At 41.2% G+C, this 19690-nt stretch overlaps 1 protein-coding gene across 1 annotated transcript in view; it reads right to left on the reverse strand.

The window, feature by feature from the left end:
• The window catches only part of LOC114641880 (fibrocystin-L-like), a 78044-nt gene that overhangs the window by 21266 nt on the left and 37088 nt on the right, over positions 1-19690 (reverse strand). The window contains exons 18-28 of the mRNA XM_051935589.1: positions 15846-15949; positions 15151-15280; positions 14123-14244; positions 13162-13252; positions 11293-11441; positions 9862-9984; positions 8669-8780; positions 8444-8560; positions 6442-6607; positions 3765-3997; positions 3120-3287 (exon numbers count right to left, since the gene is read on the reverse strand). Coding sequence (XP_051791549.1) covers positions 3120-3287; positions 3765-3997; positions 6442-6607; positions 8444-8560; positions 8669-8780; positions 9862-9984; positions 11293-11441; positions 13162-13252; positions 14123-14244; positions 15151-15280; positions 15846-15949 — 1515 coding nt within the window. The remainder of the gene's footprint in view (positions 1-3119; positions 3288-3764; positions 3998-6441; positions 6608-8443; positions 8561-8668; positions 8781-9861; positions 9985-11292; positions 11442-13161; positions 13253-14122; positions 14245-15150; positions 15281-15845; positions 15950-19690) is intronic.

The following is a 19690-nucleotide window of genomic DNA, read 5'->3' on the forward strand; positions in this document are numbered from 1 at the left end:
AGCAGTCAAAAATGAGAAGAAGATTTACAGTAAGCCAAGCTCTGGATCATATCTTTTCTGAAAATGAGGCAGAGGACACAGAACAGCATAGTGATACAGATGAGCAGGTTTCCGAGGAGGAAGACATTGTAGAGTATCTACCAGAAGGCACAGACACATCTAATGAGTCTGATGAGGAGGTCACCGATGCTGAAGCTGCACTCACTCCTGCTGAAACGTTCAAATCCAAAAGTGTTAACATCTTTTGGAGCTCCGTACCTCCTGACTTACTGTACATGGCAGGGCAGCTGCTGCAAATGTCATCAAAATGACCCCTGGAATTCAGTGACATCAAGACATGTTTTGATCTGTTTATGCCATTGTCACTAAAGAAAGTCATGATTGCTATGACAAACCTTGAAGGAAAAAAGGTTCATGGCGACATGTGGAATGACATTGATGAGGAATACCTGGATGCTTATATTGGTGTTCTTCTTCTTGCTGGTGTTTACAAATCCAGCAATGAGGCCACTGATAGTCTCTGGGATGCGTCAACAGGCAGAAATATTTTCCGGGCAACAATGTCACTTCAGTCATTTAGAATGATATCAAGAGTCCTTAGATTTGACAACAGAGAAACTAGAGAAAAATCTGACAAGCTTGCTCCCATCAGGGATGTCTGGGAAAGGTGGGTACAGCTCCTTCCACTGATGTTCAACCCAGGGCCAGAGGTAACAGTAGATGAACGTTTTGTCCCTTTCCGTGGAAAATGCGCTTTCCGGCAGTACATGCCTAGTAAGCCAGGGAAATACGGTATAAAAATTTGGGCAGCCTGTGATGCAAAAACCAGTTATGCATGGAATCTGCAGATTTACACAGGCAAACATGCAAGTGGCATTCCTGAGAAAAATCAAGGAAAACGTGTAGTTCCTCGATATGACTAATGGACTGCGGGGTCACAATATCACATGTGACAATTTCTTTACCAGCTATGACCTTGGACAAGAACTTCTCAGGTGGAAACTTACCATGGTGGGCACAGTAAAAAAAAAATAAACCTGAGCTGCCTGCCGAAATTTTGCAGGTGAAGGACAGGGCTCCACTTTCTTCAAAATTTGCTTTTACAGACACCACCACGGTTGTTTCATATTGTCCAAAAAAAACACCGGAGTGTGATACTTATGTCCACTTTTCACAAAGACGCAGCTGTGTCATCAGCAAGTGACAAAAAGCCCATAATTATCTTGGACTATAATAAAAACAAAGGTGGAGAGGACAACCTGGACAAGCTGACTGCCACCTACACTTGCCAGAGAGTGACCAGGAGATGGCCAATGGTTGTGTTTTATAACATTCTAGATGTGTCTGTATACAATGCATTTGTGTTGTGGACCCACATTCACCTAGGGTGGAACTCAACCAGAAAAAGCAAGCGGAGAATGTTTCTTGAGGAGTTAGGAAGTTCCCTTGTCAAGGCACACATTGAGCGAAGGGAACAGGTGCCCCGGGACCCAGCCGCTGCAGCCTTGGTCAGACAGCTGCAGAGCTCATGTAGCACTCCGTCCTCACCATCAGCAACACAAAGAGCATCAGTGCCAGCATCCTCTTCGGCCAGCACTGCCTCAACATCAACCTACACAGCCACAGCCACAACCCCACTGAGGCCACCTGATTCTAAAAGAAAGAGGTGTCAGGTCTGCCCTCGCAATAAGGACAGAATGACAGACGTACTCTGCTTCTACTGCAAGAAATAGATTTGCAAAGAACACACTAAAAGTGTCACTTTTTGCCACACGTGCATCTAAATGCACATGCATGTTCTTGCACACAAAGACGTTTTTTGGAACTAGTGCCTCATTTCTATTGGTTTGATTTGCTTGATTGTTCGTTGTTTGTTTGACCTTGCAAATCCACATTTTGAGATTTACTTGTTTAGCTTTCCATTTATATTAAAGATATTTTTGAAAATACTTTTTTGCCTTTTTCTTTGAAATAAATATATATGGGTCAAATCTCAGGGTTGGTGGCGAGATCCTGCCCCAAGTGGAGGTGTTCAAGTATCTCGGGGTCTTGTTCACGAGTGAGGGAAGAATGGAGCGTGAGATCGACAGGCGGATCGGTGCGGCATCCGCAGTAATGCGGGCTCTGCATCGGTCTGTCGTGGTGAAAAAGGACCTGAGCCGCAAGGCTAAGCTCTCAATTTACCAGTCAATCTATGTTCCTACCCTCACCTATGGTCATGAGCTATGGGTAGTGACCGAAAGAACGAGATCGCGAATACAAGCGGCTGAAATGAGTTTCCTCCGCAGGGTGTCTGGGCTTTCCCTTAAAGATACGGTGAGAAGCTCAGTCATCCGGGAGGGGCTCGGAGTAGAGCCGCTGCTACTCCGCATCGAGAAGAGTCAGATGAGGTGGCTCGGACATCTGGTCAGGATGCCTCCTGGATGCCTCCCTGGTGAGGTGTTCCAGGCACGTCCAACCAGGAGGAGGCCCCGGGGAAGACCCAGGACACGTTGGAGGGACTATGTCTCTCGACTGGCCTGGGAACGCCTTGGGATTCTCCCGGAAGAGCTAGAAGAAGTGGCCGGGGAGAGGGAAGTCTGGGCATCTCTGCTCAAGCTGCTGCCCCCGCGACCCGATCTCGGATAAGCGGAAGAGGATGGATGGATGGATGGATGGATGGGTCAAATTTGACCCGTAACACCATAGATGTTACTATAGTAATTAATATTATAATAAAAAATATATATAACAAATTTATTTAAGCAATGTGTTCTAATACCCCTCAGTAATAGTCAGGTAACATAACAACCTTTTATTTATTTAAATAATTCTCTTGAAGTTCATTTAATCATTTTTTAAAATTGAAAACAAGAGGTATGCTGTTAAAGTAAAAGCTCATGAGGTCACAGCAAAAATATTAAAAACATTCTTTTAATGGACAAGGGAGCGTAACAAAGTAACCAAGAGGTAAAGAAAAAAATTGGATGATAAATAATTGTTTTGAGGGTAATATGGCTGATTACAGAAAGCTAACACAAGAGGAAGGCTAAAGCCCTGAGTTCACATCCATAGTCCTCCAGTTGCTTTCATTTCTGTTTCTGTCTGGTGATTTTCATAATATTTTAAAAGTCTGTTACCGTTGAGCATGTCCAAATAGCCGTCCGCAAGCACTGCCACCGGAGAGAGTCGCCGGGTCTCTGTGTCGCTGTCAAGACTTTCGATCACCAAGATCTCGTAGTTGAGAGTGAAGCACTTGTAGCTTTGCCAGCTTGGCATGTAAGTGCAGCTGGGGTCTCTGATTACACCTGCAACAAGAGGAATGTGTCACACACTTAAATGGACATTCGAATTGACATTCCGACTTTCCAGTTACTTGTTCATTAAATGTGTTCCTAAAACTGTAGTGTAATATTTCGATGTTAAAATAATGGCTTACAAAGCTGTTTTCTTTATTCTGTTATTCCCATAGAATAATTTTTGGGCAGTGGTTCTTTTTCAGTTCTCACGATCCAATTTTGCCTTTCTTAGCGTTTTCAAGTCCCAGTTCACAGCTTTGGAGAATCAGTGCGGACAGTCTTAGAGGAGCAATGTCGATTACGTATATGAGCTGACCACTGAATGTAGGACTTGTGGGTCTGACTCCTAAATTTACAGTTCAATGTCATATTCTTCAGCTTCAACGTGTAAATGTTGCTCATTGTCCTCTCGTAATGAGATGATGATTTCCACATTTTTTCTATGATATCAAAACTGCATTGCTAATTAAAAGAAAAACCACAAACCTTTATTTGGTGCAAGTTCACTAACTGGAATCCGACTGCCATTCAGGTAGGTCAGCATGACGTTTGGAATTCTGTAGTCCCCAAGACCATAGCGGGTATCACCGGCCCACTGGTACTCAGACTGGGGAACGACTGTCCCACTCTGGCCCAGTAAGGATCCGTCCAGGTCTTTCAGCAGGGTTTTCCTTTTCGCATCACAAGTCATATCAACGCACTTAGAGGGGATCACCAGACTGGAAGATGAGGACAGACAAGAAAAGCAGGGCATGAAACGTCTCGATCTTCAGACTCAGCTATGCACAAACCTTTTGTTTTAAATCAAATACACTAATTTGCATAATTTGACAATTTGCTTATTTAGTTAGAGCTGCCTGACGGCTCCCGGGCTTGAGTTCCATTTCCAGCCAAGACATTATCTGTGCAGATATCCCTTTCTCTAAATGAGTTTGTGAGGTTGCTTTTGTGGTACTTCAGTCTCATGTCAAAGACATTTATTTTTATATAACTTATATAATCCTATCTGAGTGTGTGGACACATTAGTCTCCTGCTGCTGCTGCTGCTGTTGGCCTATCCCATTCCTGATGCTGCTGGAAGAAGGCAATGCCTCCTCTCTGCAGTAGAATAAAGTTTATAAGAAAATGGACACATACGGTAAGCTTTTGTTCTGCTACGGATGGACTAACAGAAGATTTTTAAATAAAGTAACAGAAGGAGAGAAGTGAGCCAAAAGTGAAGATTCGTAACCCGAGGTGTGAAGCATACAAAACCCAAACTTTAGAAAATACAAAGAGCAGAACTCAATCAGAAACACTAACAAAATGAACATACACTAATTCTTTTATTTCTCCATAAACTCGGACAAATGCAAAGTGCACATCATGACCTTTATACCCACCCAACAATGGCTCTTTAATCATATAACTACATGCTCTGAGGCTAGGAATCTGCACTGGCAATCAGAAGATTGCCGGTTCAAATCCCATAAATGCCAATAGGGACTCTGCTCTGTTGGGCCCTCGAGCAAGGAAGGCCCTTAACCTGCAATTGCTGAATGCTTTGAGTAGTGAGAAAAGCGCTATATCAATGCAAAGAATTATTATTATTATTAGTATTATACTGTATAAGCCATACTACTGGCTGTGAATGTCTGCGCTGATTACCTAACAATCAAGACACTATATAAAAGCGGGTGGGATTGTCCTTCCATCCCGTGAGTGCAAAGCGTAGCGATATTCTGCTTATCACAGACTTACTACTTGCGGCTTGAGGTATGAAGCGACGCGATGTGAGCAGAGTTCTGGTGCTCCCATTATTCCCTTGCTTTTGTGCGCGATGCGCTGGAAAAATAGACAAAATGATGTCTCTGGAAATGATTAATGTTGATGGAGTACAAATGCCTCACCGCGTAGTAAATATCAGGGGAGATGGTGCTTGCTTATTCTCATCTATAGCTTATTTAGTGCATGAAACTCTGTCTTTAGCGGTACAGATTCAGGCTGACATTGTACGTTGAGTAATTGGTCAAGGTTTCAGCCATTTACAATGATGCCGTCAGGAATCTCTTATACAAATGAGCTTCAGTATCTCACTGAAATGTCAAAGTCTCAAACTTATGGTACCATTTCTGAGCTAACGGCAGCGGGAGAGTTGTTCCCGTATGAGTTTCAAGTATATTATTATGGAGTCCTACACTCCAAGTTTGGACAGGCACTCGAGGGGAGATGTTATGAATGGGCACTTTGATGTTCTCATTCCCTACACTTACATGCCTGATGTACACATGGAGCGCACACAAATTAAGGATAAAAGTCGGTCGCCTTAAAAGGCGGGTGAGCCTAGTGCAGTAATAACTAAATTCTGGATATAAACACAATGGTGACAAAAATGCTGAACTCAGCTATGTAAAACAAATTTTATTTAAATAGAAAAACAATGAAAGATTTGAAATTCTCACTTTGTAAAACATAATGAGAGGAAAATAGGAAAGTGAAAATAAATAAAGTTTGTAACCAAATCATAGCAGTTATGACCCCAAAGATCATTTGTGAAATGTACTATGTAATAAAACACTAAGGTCTGTGTATGTGTCCAGTCTCTCAGAGCAATCTGACTGGTAACAGGATAAAAGAGCAAGTGCGAGTGTGAGACGCATGAGGAGGAGTAAAGGTGCACACTGAGAGAGGGCCAGTATAAAACCAGACAGGAGGCGAGAAAGCAGTCTGGGAGTCAGTGTTTATGGGAACACACTCGAGAAAGAGAGTGTCGGTAAAGAGACGTGTCCACACACGTGAATACCAAGGAAAGGTGCTGAAGGTACACATAGAATGGAAGATTGCAAATATTTGTAAATGATTCTATTACCTTACTTTGACAGTTACCGTGAATAAAGAGTGGTCATTTTGAGCTGCTGACTAACAGGAACACTTTCTGAATTGAGACAGATTTGGCACCACCATAATGGAATAAAGTGATTTAAGAAAATGGAAACGTATGAATAAATAGGCACGTTACCCGTCTCATTACATGTTTCTCATGTTACCATTTTAATAACTTTTATTCATCTAATAGTCATGAAACACTGAATTTTTATAAAGATACTATAACTAGTTACAATCATTTCATTTTCCTAATACAGTGGAGTTCAGGTGCAATGTGCTAATTAAGGAAAGTGCTCACCTGAGGTCAGGTCGGTGTACGAAGGCGACGGCGTTTTCTGTGCTGTTGATGACTTGAATCCCCATTACGTGTATTGGATGCTGCAGGTCCTCGTTGTTAGGATTGGTAATGAACATGACGTTTATCTGTCCAGAACAGACATTTCTAAAGCCAGCAAATGTAGAGTCTTAAAAAAGAGAGAATAAAGTACACATCATATCAGACAGCTGCCATGACATTTTTATTTTTTTCAAGATGGCTCCACAAATGGTAGCCTGTTCAATACAAAGTGTCTGAGATGCAGCCATGGAGAACTTGCAAGGTGATGAGTCCAACCCCTCAATTGAACTCCAGAATGCACCATCATTTTAACATATTTTATTTGTCCTTTGTCTCTTTCCCTTTTAATTGATACTATTTGCACATTAATATGCAGCCAAAACAGGACAGGATTCTTATGAAATCGGGGACCTCAGGGGCTGCTGCATTCTGGTCTGCAGGCACCTGATGGAAGCTATAAAAGACCTTAGTTAGCTTTAGCCCCCTGCTGTGGTATTGCTCAGAGAGTTGGTCCTTTCATGAATTATTGTGTATATGGTTGGGTTTTATGCTACTTATTTAGTATACATTGGTGCTGACATTAGGTGGGTATTGAGATTGAGGATTCTGTTCCTTTTATTATTTGCTTGAATTTTGAAAATATACAAGGATGGGTTGTTTCATACATTGTCTTGACCAGTAAACAGGTAAGCAAATGGTAAAAGAAGACATGGAAAACCAAATTTGGTAGGTTGACATTTTTTAAGAGAGATAGATAGATAGATAGATAGATAGATAGATAGATAGATAGATAGATAGATAGATAGATAGATAGATAGATAGATAGATAGATAGATAGATAGATAGATAGATAGATAGATAGATAGATAGATAGAAATAGTAGTATATAATAGATAGGTAGAGAGGAAAGGCGCTATATAATAGATGTGAATTGCACTATATGATAGATAGAAAGAGATGTGAAAAGCACTAAATAATAGCGAGAGATGTGTAATCCATATTACTAACCGAGAATGGTAAACCGGATGGCATGGATGCAGGTACACGGCGATGGGACCATGAGACGTACTGCGCAGGCGCGTACAGCGCACGTCTCATAAACCGCAAGTGAAGTCGTATCCACCGCGCAGGAAGGAGTCATGGCCCAAAAACGAAAGAGCTCAACTGACGTGAATGAGAAGTGAAGCAACAACGCGCCCATAGCTAATGACTAACGACACAGCCACACAAAAAAGAGGAATCTGCGCTGCAGCCCAGATTTGAACGGAAGAGGCTACGGAAGCCCCACAGGTCCACAAAGATAGCACGGAAGGCGCGGGAAAGTACGAAACGCAAAGGTGCCTACACAGCATAGTGAAACCCGACATAGTACGGAAGGCGCAGTTGTCACCGCCATATTGTGAGTAGCACTATTGCGGAGTGAAGTTAGGAATAATGTGCTGCTTGGGATTGTACAAACCGCTGAACGCTTTACACCAAATTGAAACACAATACAGCTCAACGATACAAACACGAGCCCACCTGGATAAGATCAATGAACGCAGGCGCCTACAGCGCGCGTCTGAAACTGCGGAAGCAAAGCAGGCACGGGTTCAAAACAAACGAGCTCGACTGACGGATATACAAACATGAGCCCGCCTGGATAAAATCAATGAACACAGGAGCCTACAACAAGCGTCTGAAATGCCGCGGGCAAAGCGGGCACGGCTCCAAAACGAACGAGCTCGACTAATGTGTTTCAGGATACCCAACGCCGGGGGTAGGCGAGTGAAGCGAGCAGGGGGCGGAGCCCCCTTGTACACTTTATAATAGATATGAATGGTACTATATAATTAATAGATAGATAGAGAGATTTGCTTACTGGAGTGTCATGTGGGTGACATATACAGGACAGTTTAGAGAGTAATACAGAGTTTTAACCCTTAATGCACTGAATGTGTAAGATGCTCTTTTTTTTTTGTACCTTTAATTGTCACAAGTCCACTAATAGCAGTGTAGCTTGCCAAGCCAGCATGAGGCATAGCAGGTGCTCCATTATACTGTGAAGCAAAAGTCGGCCAACCAACTGCACTTCTGCCACCTGTAAACATTGAAGCAGTAAATATGAAGTTGTACAGTGGACCTTCTAAGGAGATTTTTATTTTTTATTTTTACTGGTGCATCTTAATAGTCCATGGATTTTTATTACCTTGAAGTGGCCTTGGGCTCCTCTGTCCCGCTGTGTACTGAATATTTATATTATTGGAAGTAAGAACATCTGTACAATTAAAGTCCGGGCTGCTTCCCACAAATAGGGAGTTCTGAAAAGAAAAGGAAATGAAACCTTTAGGCGCCTCCACATACGGCTTGTATTACTCTCAAGAGAGACAGGAGGCAGAAGGCAATGGTTTAATAGGAATACTTTGATCAGGAGATTATTTTTTAATGGGGGGCTAATTTAAAAATTAGAAAAGAGGAAGGGGTCAAAATATCTAGAGATCAAATGTGTAAACTGCTGCACAGAGACAGATGTGAAATGCCAAGTCCTTTTTGAAATAAACAGAGCCGCTCCTAAGCTCTCCTTCATTTCTGACCTACAGTATGAGGTTTTTGGGCTCAGTAGGCGCTAGTCAGACTAGGCAGGCACTCAAACTGAGTGCTGTAGGATTAGGGCACTGAAGAGAGCCCCACAGTAGCGCCTTTGGATTTGCTAATTCTCTATTAGGGCCTTTTAGAAATTCTTGTACAAGATTTCCTCTAATTTGTTGAGCCCTTTTTTTGTCAAGAGGACTCAGCTGCAACTTTTGTAAATATTCTTTTTATAATTTTCATGCAGCTGACAGTTGCCTGACATTAGTGTCTTCTATATGTGCTGTTTAGTTGAAGGAAATGGCAGTGCAATGTAATCAAAGTCAGGATGACCTCCTCTCTCAGCTGTTTTAAGCCCCGCTTGTCATCTCAGTAGTCTTCTGGGGTTCTAAAGCTTTGCCGCTAACTTTGACCAGAGTTGTTCAAGACGTGACGTGATTGTGTCCATTGGGTACTGCGTATGACACCATGTTTAGTTGTTGCACGGTATGCCACACGGTATGCCAAAGTGTTATTTACTTTTGTGTGCTGTGACCATTTTACGTTGTTATTTATAAAGGCAATATCAAGGTTGATGGTAAAAAAAACCTCAGTCTATCCACGGGCTGCAATTGATTAGTTATAATTTGTGGTCCCTTTATTTTTATATGACCATTTACAAAATGACTGATTGTGAAACAAAGCAGAAGACAGAAAGGTTAGGGGAAAGGGATAATATTGACTCAAATTTAAGCTGCTTCTGAAGAACTCTAAAGTTTGAATCTGTCATAGACAGTTCATTAATGACAAAAGACAGTAAAAATAAAAGCTTACCTTGATCTGTATGGTCTTATTAGAATATTGGTGAGACACGGCGGGTGAAGTGTAACTCATAGGCATGATGCCCATTCCGTTGTCCACTAAAGTTACTTTGGAAATCTGAACACTCATGGATGTCTGCAAGAAAACAAACAACAGAAAGAGCTGCCATTATTTGTGGACTTGGGCACTGGAGTCAGGAAAAATGTGTACCCATGTGACACGGTGCCCAGTGGGCGACTCCATCACACTCTCAGCCATCAAACATGCTGTGGAAATGATGTGCAAGTTTTATGATGCTAGAAAGCTTGACAGAGGTGGGCGCCTTCTCCACAGAGCCCATCCGGCAGCAGTGAATTATTACTCCTGGGACTTGTAATCTAATTAGGGGGTCTCAGTCCTTTATCGTCAAAAGCAATGAAAAAGAAAAGACAAAGAGAACTCACTAAAACTTACAGAAGAAACAAACTGAGAAACAAAATGAATGACAATAGACCTATTAAGAAAATGTAAAACAAACTAACTCAGAAAACTTGACAGAAATGCAGCTGTACAAAAGTACAAAGAACTAAACCCCGGGTTGGGACTCACAAAAGAACATAAAACTGCCACTGTGTGCCAAGAAGTGCCTCTCGGGGTCTCTATCAGGATATTCAATGTTTCCTCCTGATGTCCCAATACTCATACCCTTTAAGTGTCCTTTAATATCCGTCCACAGTAGACATTTAAGTATGTATGTCTGTATGTATGTACTGTCACCCGTCTGCTTAGGAGGCAGCTCAAGGGCTCTGGAGATGCTTAGTTCCCCACCACTCCAGGGGTTGGCACTCCACTCTACTGCCTTCTCTCTTCCTCACTCTGCAGAATGGAAGACTGACGTCACTTCCAGCGTCCACCCTCCTGGACCTGCCGCTTCCTGCCAGGGACCCATATGATCAGACCTTATTTTTTCTCTGTTGGACTCATGTCTGAAAAGACATTTCTATCATGTTATCATATAGGGTCCAGGCTACATGGAAAACCAAATTGCCATTTAGATAAAAGTTTAAGATGTTTTTAAATGCAACTCCAGATATCTCATTATGATATTTTGATCTAAAATAATCTCAGAAATGCAAGTTCATCCTGTGTTAGACCATGCCAGACCACAGAAACAAGGATCAGAAACCTGCAACAATGGAGATCCCAAATGCTTGGTGATCATGAAGTGCTTTAACCACAGCTGGTTTATGTTTTTTTTTTCAATAGTGTGCAGACTAAAAGAAGATAAAATTCTCAAGCCTGCTCAACCCAGTTGATCCATCACTGGACCCACTCGTGCACACCCACCTACACTCACCCTCAGTCACCAGGGAGCCTAACGTCCTTGCCTTTGAGATGTAGAATGTAAAACCACTGAAGATTACAATGTTTAACAATCTTGTTCCTGATTCAGTCATAAATTACCTGGAAATAAATTCCATAATCCCAGCATTTCCAGACAGTAAATCCCTGGATGAAGGTGCAATCTGGCAGGCCGTCTTCGTTCAAGTAGACCCCATACAGGCCTCCGTGGGCCTCATTGTTGCTCCAGGTCTCAGCTGGATTGAACGTGCCTGGAAAGAGTGCAGTGGGATAAAATTAGACGACTGCTACACTTTAAAATTGTGCTGTCTCTACAGTATGAGTTCTTAATACCCCAAAATATTATTCAGTAACCAAAAAGAATATTATGACAAAAGAATGTGTTTCTCTACCCATCCTTGTTCAGAGGGCCAAGGGAAGCCCACACTGGTGATTAAATATTTTACTACTGATATGATTTCCTGGATGGGAAAATCCAAAACCAAAGGAAAACATTCAAAATAACTGTTAAATGGTAACAAACGAAAAATTAGACAAAACAGACTTGTTGGTTTATCATTCATCGAGTGGTGTGGTGGAATGCATCATCAGTGATGGGGTAATTGGGTGTTTGGAGTCTTTCAACATCAGACCACCTTGCCCAGGTGACCGAGCCATGGCTGATCAGTCCTGGACTTGTGTCCCAGCAATGTTAATCCGCGACTCATTCCTCCTCGTCTGGACCCATCCGGGGACATTCTCAGCAGTCTCTGTGGCTGCTCTGAAGGCTGCCCCCCTTGCTACCCCTGTGATGCCAAACACAGTATCAATTTTGCAACTTCATATGGGTCACACTGCGCTCCTCATTTTTGCTTCTTTTCCTCTCATTGGCTTCTTCAATCCTGTCTTAGTTCCATTATGACAACATAGCGTGAAACCTCTGACAGTAGGGCCACTACTGTCACTATGGCATCTGGGAATCTGTGCTGTCTCCACAGGTTGACTTTGAGTTGCCAAAGATATCATGAGTAGGCCTCCTGGCGTTTTCTCCTGTGGCAGTGGATGTTCTCCTGCCCTGGCGAAGGTGACCCGTAACTTATGTGGACTTCAGCTTTCTGTGTTATGGACAGCCATATAGATGGATTCTGCTGCCACCTTTAATAGTCAATCATGCCACCAGTCATAGTGCCCTTATGCCAGGGCTTTTGAACAACTGCTGAGAACGTGGTCCAGAGTTCCTTTTCCAGGGCAAAAATGTTTGCTGGACTTGGTAGGATGTCATAGGCTCAACTTAATTAAATGCAAACAAATAATTTTTATGAAGCACAAAGAAGGGAACAAGAAATTGAAACAAGTGATTACATTTGTAAAGGTCAGAAACAAAGACAAGTGGTAACACAAAAATACAATAAAAGAAAAAAGAAAGGAGGAAATCAACAGAAAGAGTAATTAAACACAAAATGAATATGCAGTTAACAAAGCCAAACTTCAAACTAAAAACTGGGGTTGAAACACAGCAGAAGGGTCAGAGGCCAAAAAATCTCCAAAATAAAATCCCACAAGAAACGGGCATGAGAATTCCACACTAAAGGTCTCCAATGAGACAAGCATTGAGGAGTAAGACACAATAAGACAAACAAAAGACACAAGAAGCAGAGGCCTGCTAATGCAACAGCAAGCGGAGGTCTTGTAGAACCCTCAGGTAACTGCAGCCCTAAGAGCCTCTGCTCCTCTGTGAACCTGCACTGGAAATTGAAATCAATGAATTAAGAAAGTGGTGGGGGAACAAAAAACATCAAAAAAAAGGAACTGAAGACAGGACTGAGACGCTGATGATTTTACAGCAAACATTTCCATTTTTAAAATATTCATTTATATGTCACTGGCTGTGTTCATTTAAATATTCAAATTAACAAAGTAAACTCATGAAAACAAGAATGTGTTAATCTTATTAGGCTTGTAATTAATGTTAATGAAAGTGTAATCCTTCACCTGGACACGGCTCTCCATTAATGCGATATCCGATTCTCTCAAAACCGCTCACAATGTTGTCCTGCAGCACAGTGTCGGCTCCCTGGTTAATCTGGGCATACGGAAAGGAGATGCAGTTAGGGCCAGAATTCACTGAACTCCAAGAAAAACACAAATTAACTCAATAACCACACAAAATGTACTTGACTCGAATGTGCACTAACAAGCGTGGAAGATGCCAGCGGCTAACAGAATCACCCATAAATCACATGAGGGTTTGACGTCAGTGGTTTACGTCGGGCAGAGACTGGAAATTTTAAGTTGTAATTTAGATAAGGATGATAAGCGGGTCTTAAGAAAAAAATCTATCTATCTATCTATCTATCTATCTATCTATCTATCTATCTATCTATCTATCTATCTATCTATCTATCTATCTATCTATCTATCTATCTATCTATCTATCTATCCTTTTTCCAATCTGCTGAATCCGAACACAGGGTCACGGGGGTCTGCTGGAGCCAATCCCAGCCAATACAGGGCACAAGGCAGGAACCAATCCCGGTCAGGGTGCCAACCCACCACAGGACACACACAAACACACCCACACACCAAGCACACACTAGGGCCAATTTAGAAACACCAATCCACCTAACCAGCATGTCTTTGGACTGTGGGAGGAAACCGGAGCGCCCGGAGGAAACCCACGCAGACACGGGGAGAACATGCAAACTCCACGCAGGGAGGACCCAGGAAGTGAACCCGGGTCCCCAGGTCTCCCAACTGCAAGGCAGCAGCGCTACCCACTGCGCCACCATGCTGCCATCTATCTATCTATCTATCTATCTATCTATCTATCTATCTATCTATCTATCTATCTATCTATCTATCTATCTATCTATCTATCTATCTATCTATCTATCTATCTATCTAATATACTGTTTAATTTAAAATAGCAGGAAATAAAAAGATTAGTCCTCACCTCAATGGCTGCATGCCACAGGGTGTACGTCGCTGGCTGTTTCCCTTTGAATGATTCCGGCCACACAGTCAAAGCCACAAGGTTTCTCCGAATTTTGTTTGCAGTTCCCAGATCATGAATGCCTGCAAAGGTGTGTATATAGAGAGTCACGCACTGACTGATGGCTTCATTTGAGGTTTGGGTTCATCTGCACATGGGGTCCATGTAACGCAGTGTTTCTCATTCGCTGGCTTGTGCCAACATTGTTGGTTTGCGAGTGTGCTGCCTAAGCGAGTGTTTCTCAACTGCTCAGTCATGAGCCAGGTTGCCACTGGTGGTTTGTTGTTTGCCATCACTGGTCTGCGAGTGGACTGTAGTGGGTCACCCAAGCAATCAGCAGCGCTATGCAAAATGCCTCTATTATTTCTAAGTGAGGTTGTTTCACCAACAGAGACCCCCAGTCATGCTTGCTTCCTGACAGGGGAGGTTTGCAGTTGCTGCTAGTGGGTTATCAGTGAATTTAAAAAGGCAAAACTGGGCCACAGGACAATGAGGGTTGAGAAATACTGGCATAAAGAAGGTGGTGCAGGCTGAATACATAAAACTTAGCCACGTGGGTAAGCCTACAGCCTTGTCCAGGCTTTGTTCCTGCCTTGTGCCGGAGGCTGCCTGGACAGTCTCTGGGTCCGATTCTACGCCCTGTTACATCGTGTTGTGCTGCCAGTGTCTCTGATGACAGCTGAGCTCCTGAATGGTGGCTGCTTCAGTGTGTTTCTGTGCTTCTAGGGAGGTCGGCCTCAAACACAAGGAGTAACAGCGTAGTAAAGTGATTTTTGCAAAAAGAATTTCAGAGGTCAATCGCATGGCGTGCAACCAATTAACAGAATCCAAGCCCAGTTGGTGTTGTAGTGCTGCTTATGTGATTACAGAAGAACCTTATAGACAAACTGGATCCATGCGTGTATTGACTCTTAAAATAAAATACATTTCAAAGTAACCCTTAGGAAAGCAAACTTCACTGATGTGTCTGCACACACATCCTTCATTACCTTGGCCGACAGTGAAATAAATGATGTTGTCGTCCACACTCAGTTTGTTGGTTCCAAAGATGCCAATAGCTGGTGAAAAACCATGATGGAAAGAGCAGCCTTGGATGTAAGACGTATCATTTTCAGAAATCTGAATATATATTTGAAAAGAAAAAAAGGATGACAGAAAATGAGCGATTCCATAGGATTTAGAGCTTTAGAATAAAAGCTTTCTGACCGAAATGACAGTAGAAATCTCTGTATAGGCTGCCCCAACGTTGCAAGTTTTCCTCGTTCGTTTCCTACTTATGTTATCCATCCTGTGTCTGCTTTATTTTATAATAAATTGCCTTTTTTGTACTTCTGTGTCCTTCTTGGTGTTGTTTAGGTTTGGGCTCAGGTCTCGAGCACCTTCTACTGTTCATTATAGTTATTGGTTCAAACTCAGTAATGGTGTTTGTACCCTAATGCTGACACATTATGTAGTCAAGCAATGCCAACTTTAAAAGGATCAGCCCATCAAATAGCGTAGTCGATGTGATAATATCTCGCGTGCAGTCAAATGGTAACAGACAACAGCAATGACAACAAGTTATTCCTTGTAAAGCCCCAAAGCACACAAGGAATGCCTCAATCGGCTTTAACAGGCCCTGATTTTTGACAGTCCCCCAGACTTTACACCTTAAGAAGATAAGGAAAAGAAAAACTAAGCTTACCTCCCCCATGTCCATGAAAACCACTGAATATCGGGGGTCACTGTTGGATACGTAGCCATTCTGTCCCGTGTGATAGAACTCAACATTGCTGAGTCTCGCGACTCCTGTGGTAGGGAAGAAGATTTTAGGTTACGTGAGTCTTAGTGTCAAACACTGTGGTCTACTGCTGACGCACCATAAGATCAGTGATTGCACTTCCACTAGTGACCCCCAAAGTGATCCTCAGCATGTCACCTGCCAAAGAACACATCATGGAAGTCTGGGAATAATTATACATAAAAATATAAGAGATTTGACAAATGAGAGGGGGGCATTCAGTCCTTCAAGCCTGTTTGTTGAGCTCATAGCTAAGCTGTCCTCATATCTCATCCAGATCCTTCTTAAAGGTAATCCAGGTTTCTGCTTCAACTTCATTGCTTAGTAGTTTGTTTCAGATTCCCTCAACTTGGGCTTCAGTCCTAAATGCACATCCCTTTAATTTCCACAGATGTCGTCAAGTGCCTGACTCTCCTTTAAGCTCAAAGAATTCTGCATAAATCAGGCCCACAAAAGGCTGTGCCTACGGCCCTAACAGCACTAGCAGAATTTCAAAAGATATCAAAAGAAACACTAGATTGGACACCTTCCCTTTTATCATCGCAGATCAGTTTAAATACCTAGGGGTAAACATCACAAGTAAATATAAAACTCTTTTTCAACAAAATTGTTCTGTTTGCATTGACAAAATTAAACAAGACATATATAAATGGTCTACCCACCATCTTACTTTAGCAGGGAGAATTAACACTGTGAAGATGAATGTGCTCCCTAAGCTTCTGTTCCTATTTCAAAACATCCCCATATACATTAAAAAATCATTTTTAAGTAATTAGATTCAATAATAACTTCATTAATTTGGAATTTGAAAAATCCACGCAAAATCCTTACAATGACCTAAATGAGAAGGTGGCATGGCACTACCTAATTTTCAATTTTATTACTGGGAGGCAAACATAGAAGCTATTAAAACCTGGACATTGACGCAAAGGCTTGGTCTGCAATAGAAATGAAATCCTGCAGCATTTCTTTATATTCCTTGCTTTGTACCCCAGTAAATATGAGTTATTGTTAATATACTAACAACCCAATTCTCCTTCATTCTCTCAGAATATGGAACCAACGTAGGAAGCACTTTAAGTTAGAGAATATTTTATCGCTGGTACCTCTGCATGATAACCACCTTTTCTACCATCTCGAACGTACACGGGTTTTAATGTTTTGAAATCATATGTCTTAGTCTTGATACAAACCTTAAATTAATTGATAACCAAAAAATAAGGTGTATAATTAGACCAAGGAATAAAACCAGACCCTCCACCAGGGGCATCTGTAATAGAAATTTACTACAAATTAAAACAAAAAGTATATCACCAATTCAGAAAGAAGCATGTAGTTTTAAATGTTGCTTATTGAACATTCGCTCTCTTGGCACTAAAGCTGTTTTGGTAAATGATATTATATTAAGTACAAAATCTGATCTGTGTCTTCTCACCGAAACCTGGCTTAGTAAATGTGACACTGTCCCCCTAGCTGAGGCGTCACCAGATGGATACTCGTTCCTTCATAAGTTTAGAGATTCAGGTCGAGGAGGAGGCCTTGGAATTATTCATTGTAACAAAATGCAAATCACTTCTAAAAATTTAGGCAAGTTTACATCCTTTGAAGCATTCATTTTAAATATTAAAACAGATTCCAACACAATTATAGTGCTAGTCTATAGACCACCAGGGCCGTATTCATTGTTCATGTCTGAATTTAGCAACCTTTTATCTGACTTGGATATAAATTATGATCACGTAGTACTGATGGGAGATTTTAATGTACACATTGATGTGGAAACTGACACTTTTAGCAAATGTTTTACTTATTTGTTAAATTCAGTAGGATTTTGTCAGAATGTCAAAGGTCCAACTCATAATCATAACCACACATTAGATTTAATTATAACTTACAAAGTTGAAATTCAAAATTTAATTATTACTCCATTAAATGAAGTTATTTCTGATCACTACTTAATTACATTTGATTTAGTCCTGCCCTTGCCAACACACTCCCAGATTAAAACAAAGACAGTGCGACATCTAGATTGTAATTCTGCTTCAAAATTTATAGATACTTTGAGTAAGTCGAGTGTAATTGTGGAAAACCATTTAGATCAGTTAACATCAAATGTAAACATGGAAAACAATTTAGATGAGCTAACATCACATTATAATGTGACCTTGAGAGATGCTCTGGACGCCGTGGCTCCCCTTAAAACAAAAGTGATCAAAGCACATAGAAACTCTCCCTGGTTTAATGAAAACACTCGAGCTCTTAAATTAGAGTGTTGAAAACTGGAACGCAGATGGAGAACAACAAAGCTACAGGTCTTTCAAATTGCATGGACAGAGAGTGTTAATAAATATAAAAAAGCCCTCTTTAAAGCTCGCTCAGAATATTATTCTACATTAATAGATAGCAATAATAAAAATCCTCGGGTACTGTTTAGAACAGTGGCTAAATTAACAAATGGAAATTCAGATCAACAGTGCAAAATACCAACAGATATTAGCAGTACAGACTTTATGAACTTCTTCAATGAGAAAATTAAAAATATAAGATCCCAGATCTCTGCATCACAGTACAAACCAAATACTAGCTTAGCAGACCCTGTCTCACATTGCACTCAGCACTTCAGTAATTTTAATCCTGTAACTGAGCAGGAAGTCTTAAGTTTAATTTCTAAAATGAAGCCCACTACTTGTTCCCTAGATCCAGTGCCAACAAAACTAGTAAAAAGTGCAATGGATGTTCTTGCAGCGCCTATCCTAAACATTATCAATAGTTCATTATTGCATGGCACAGTACCTGATACACTAAAAGTGTCAGTCATTAAACCATTACTTAAAAAGTCAGACCTTGACCCACATATACTAAATAATTATAGGCCTATTTCAAATTTACCGTTTCTCTCTAAAATACTAGAAAAAGTAGTCGCCAGTCAGCTTCAGACACACCTTATGCATTACAATTTATTTGAGAAATTCCAGTCTGGTTTTCGCACTGGTCATAGTACAGAAACGGCACTAACACGGGTTGTAAATGACATTCTGATATCCTCTGATGAAGGAAACTCAACTGTAATTATGTTGTTGGACTTAAGTGCAGCATTTGACACCATCGACCATTCTATTTTACTGCACAGGCTAGAAAATGATGTTAGGCTTACAGGCACCGTGCTCGCTTGGTTTAGTTCTTATTTATGAAATCGATTCCAATATGTACAGAAATGTGCTGACAGGACTCCATCATTATACACAGAAGTTCAATATGGTGTCCCGCAGGGCTCAGTACTGGGACCTTTACTGTTTTCACTGTACATGCTTCCACTGGGATCTATCATTAGGAAACATAATGTTAATTTTCACTCGTATGCAGATGACACCCAGTTATACCTTTCATTTAAATCAAATGAAGTTTCTCCAATGTTGTCTTTAATTAGTTGTGTTAGTGAATTAAAGGAGTGGATGAATAAGAACTACTTGTCTTTAAATACAGATAAAACAGAGATGTTAATTGTTGGAGGGAATGATGCTGATCACAACAATATTTTGTCATCATTTAACTCAGTGGGAATCCCAGTCAATTTTACTGAATCAGCCCGCAATCTAGGAGTTATCTTTGACTCTAGCATGTCATTTAAAGCGCATATTACAAAGTTGTCCAAAACATGTTTCTTCCATCTTAAAAATGTTAGGAAATTAAGGCGCTTTTTAAATAAACAGGATTCTGAGAAACTAATTCATGCATTTATCTCTAGTAGG

The sequence above is a fragment of the Erpetoichthys calabaricus genome, chromosome 13, assembly GCF_900747795.2.
Source record: "Erpetoichthys calabaricus chromosome 13, fErpCal1.3, whole genome shotgun sequence".
Classification (NCBI taxonomy): Eukaryota; Metazoa; Chordata; class Cladistia; order Polypteriformes; family Polypteridae; genus Erpetoichthys; species Erpetoichthys calabaricus.